This window comes from Otolemur garnettii, unplaced genomic scaffold (assembly GCF_000181295.1).
Source record: "Otolemur garnettii isolate 467f Iridium unplaced genomic scaffold, OtoGar3 scaffold00067, whole genome shotgun sequence".
Lineage (NCBI taxonomy): Eukaryota > Metazoa > Chordata > Mammalia > Primates > Galagidae > Otolemur > Otolemur garnettii.
In genome coordinates, this window is record NW_003852462.1 from 469,742 (window position 1) to 472,048 (window position 2,307).

The 2,307-nt window shown below is 51.3% G+C and overlaps 1 protein-coding gene across 2 annotated transcripts in view; it reads left to right on the plus strand.

Moving 5' to 3' along the window:
• The window catches only part of LOC100942087 (ATPase family AAA domain-containing protein 3), a 27,211-nt gene that overhangs the window by 8,317 nt on the left and 16,587 nt on the right, over nucleotides 1-2,307 (plus strand). For both annotated transcript variants that reach the window (XM_012807348.2, XM_003793303.3), the window contains exons 4-5: nucleotides 297-356; nucleotides 1,184-1,253. In XM_012807348.2, the coding sequence (XP_012662802.1) occupies nucleotides 297-356; nucleotides 1,184-1,253 (130 nt within the window). The remainder of the gene's footprint in view (nucleotides 1-296; nucleotides 357-1,183; nucleotides 1,254-2,307) is intronic.

A 2,307-nucleotide genomic window follows, 5' to 3' on the forward strand; every position in this document is an offset into this window, starting at 1 on the left:
AAAAAATAGCTGGGCATTGTGGTAGGCGCCTGTAGTCCCAGCTACTTGGGAGACTGAGGCAAGAGAATCGCTTAAGCCCAAGAGTTGGAGGTTGCTGTGAACTGTGGTGCCACAGCACTCTACCTAGGGTGACATAGTGAGACTATCTCAAAAACAAAAGACAATGTTGAAGTCAGAAACCCATGGGTCCCCAGCCCCTTTCAGTGCTGCTGACTAGATGGGGAGGTGGGCAGCTTAACTGGGCCCAGTGTCCAGTCTGTCCACCTCAGGCACATCTGGCTACTCTCCTTCCCTAGAGGGCCCAGTACCAGGACAAGCTGGCCCGGCAGCGATATGAGGACCAGCTTAAGCAGCAGGTAAGTTGGTGCACCTCCTGGCTGGCCACTTCCCTCCTCCATAGCACAGGCAGCCTCTGGGACTGGTCAGTGGGCCAGAACATGTGGGTTGCTACTTTTCTTTTTCTTTTTTGAGACAGAGTCTCACTATGTCACCCTCAGTAGAGTGGCGTTACAGCTCACAGCACCCTCAAAGTCTTGGGCTTAAGTGATTCTCTTGCCCCAGCCTCCCAAGTAGCTGGGACTACAGGTACCTGCCACAACGCCTGGCTATTTTTTTTGTTGGAGTTCCCATTGTTTAGCAGGCCCGGGCCAGGTTTGAACCTGCTAAGCCCCCACATATGTAGTCAGTGCCCTACCCACTGAGTATCAACAGTGAATACTGGTCCAGAGGAGCTCCAGAGAGACACATTTAGATCCATACCCAAAGACACAGGGCACCCACCAGGGATACCCATGCACACAAGCTGGTAAACTTACGAGTTCTCACATGGCCTCCATAGTAGAAGAAAGTTCTCACCAGGCGAGAACCTTCTTCCTGGGGTACCTGAATGTGACTGGAGAGGTCTTGTCATGTGTAAGGACAGCTGTGAGTCAGAGCTGTGGTTTCTAGGAATCTGTCATGTAGTAATCGTGGTGGTAAAGTCACAATGGAGGCTGCTTCTGCCCTAGAGTGTGTGCATCCCGTGCCTGCAGAGTCTGCAGGCCCCCCAGGTAACCAGGAACATCAAAGCCCTCAGAGGTGGATGGAGGCTTCCCCAGCTAGGAGAGACCAAAACCTCTTAGACTGGTATTGATTGTTTTTCTGACTTTGAAAGCTCTTCTTTTTTTCTGTGGTTTCTTCTCAGCAACTTCTCAATGAGGACAATTTACGGAAGCAGGAGGAGTCTGTGCAGAAGCAGGAGGCCATGCGGCGAGGTGAGCTGTCACCTGGGGGTTGCTGCTTTGGATCTTTCAGCCCCTAAGATGTGGCAAAGTGGTGTGCTCTCTGAGGACCGTGTGTGGGAGCCCTGCGCTCTGCACTGGGCCTCCCAGTCTTTGTAGTTGGAGGCCCCTCTCACATAGACCTTTGTCCTCAGGCTGGGCACCTCTAGGGTGTGCACAGGGAGGTCTGGGCTGGTTCACTGGGAGGAGGGAGTCCCATATTTTACTGCCCTGTGCTGGAGCTTTAGTGATGAAAGGCACAGTGTTGGCTGTGTTTATGCATGTATGTATGCATGTATATACCTATGTATGTCCCAGTGGAAATTAGGAGTGGTAGTGTCTCATCACACTTTTATTTTATTTTTTTTTTTTGAGGCAGAGCCTCGAAGGTAGAGTGCTGTGGCATCACAGCTCACAGCAACCTCCAACTCCTGGGCTCAAGCAAGTCTCCTGCCTCTGCCTCCCAAGTAGCTGGGACCACAATGCCTGCCACAATGCCCGACTGTTTTTTGGTTGCAGCATCATTGTTACTTGGCGGGCCCGGGTTGGATTCGAACCCACCACCTTAGGTGTATGTGGCTGGTGTCTTAGCCACTTGAGCCACAGGCATCGAGCCACACTTTTCTTTTTTGAGACAGAGTCTCACTATGTCACCCTTGGTAGAGTGCTGTGGCATCACAGTTCACAGCAACCTCTAATTCTTGGGCTTAAGTGATTTCTTGCCTCAGCCTCCCAAGTGGCTGGGACTATAGGTGCCTGCCACAATGCCCGGCTGTTTTTTAGGTGTAGTAGTCATTGTTGTTTGGCAGGCCTGGGCTAGGTTCTAACCTGCCAGCTCTGGTGTATATGGCTGGCGCCCTAGCCACTGGACTACAGACACCAAGCCTCTCATCACATTTGTTGGGGGCATTTGAAGCAGACATTCTGGCACCATGTTACACTGGGGGGGGACTCAGGTGTTTGTGTCTAATGTCCTGATAAATGGGCATGTGTGCATGTCCCTGCCTTCCTGATGTTTTGATAGTTATGTTTCTTTTTTTTTTTTTTT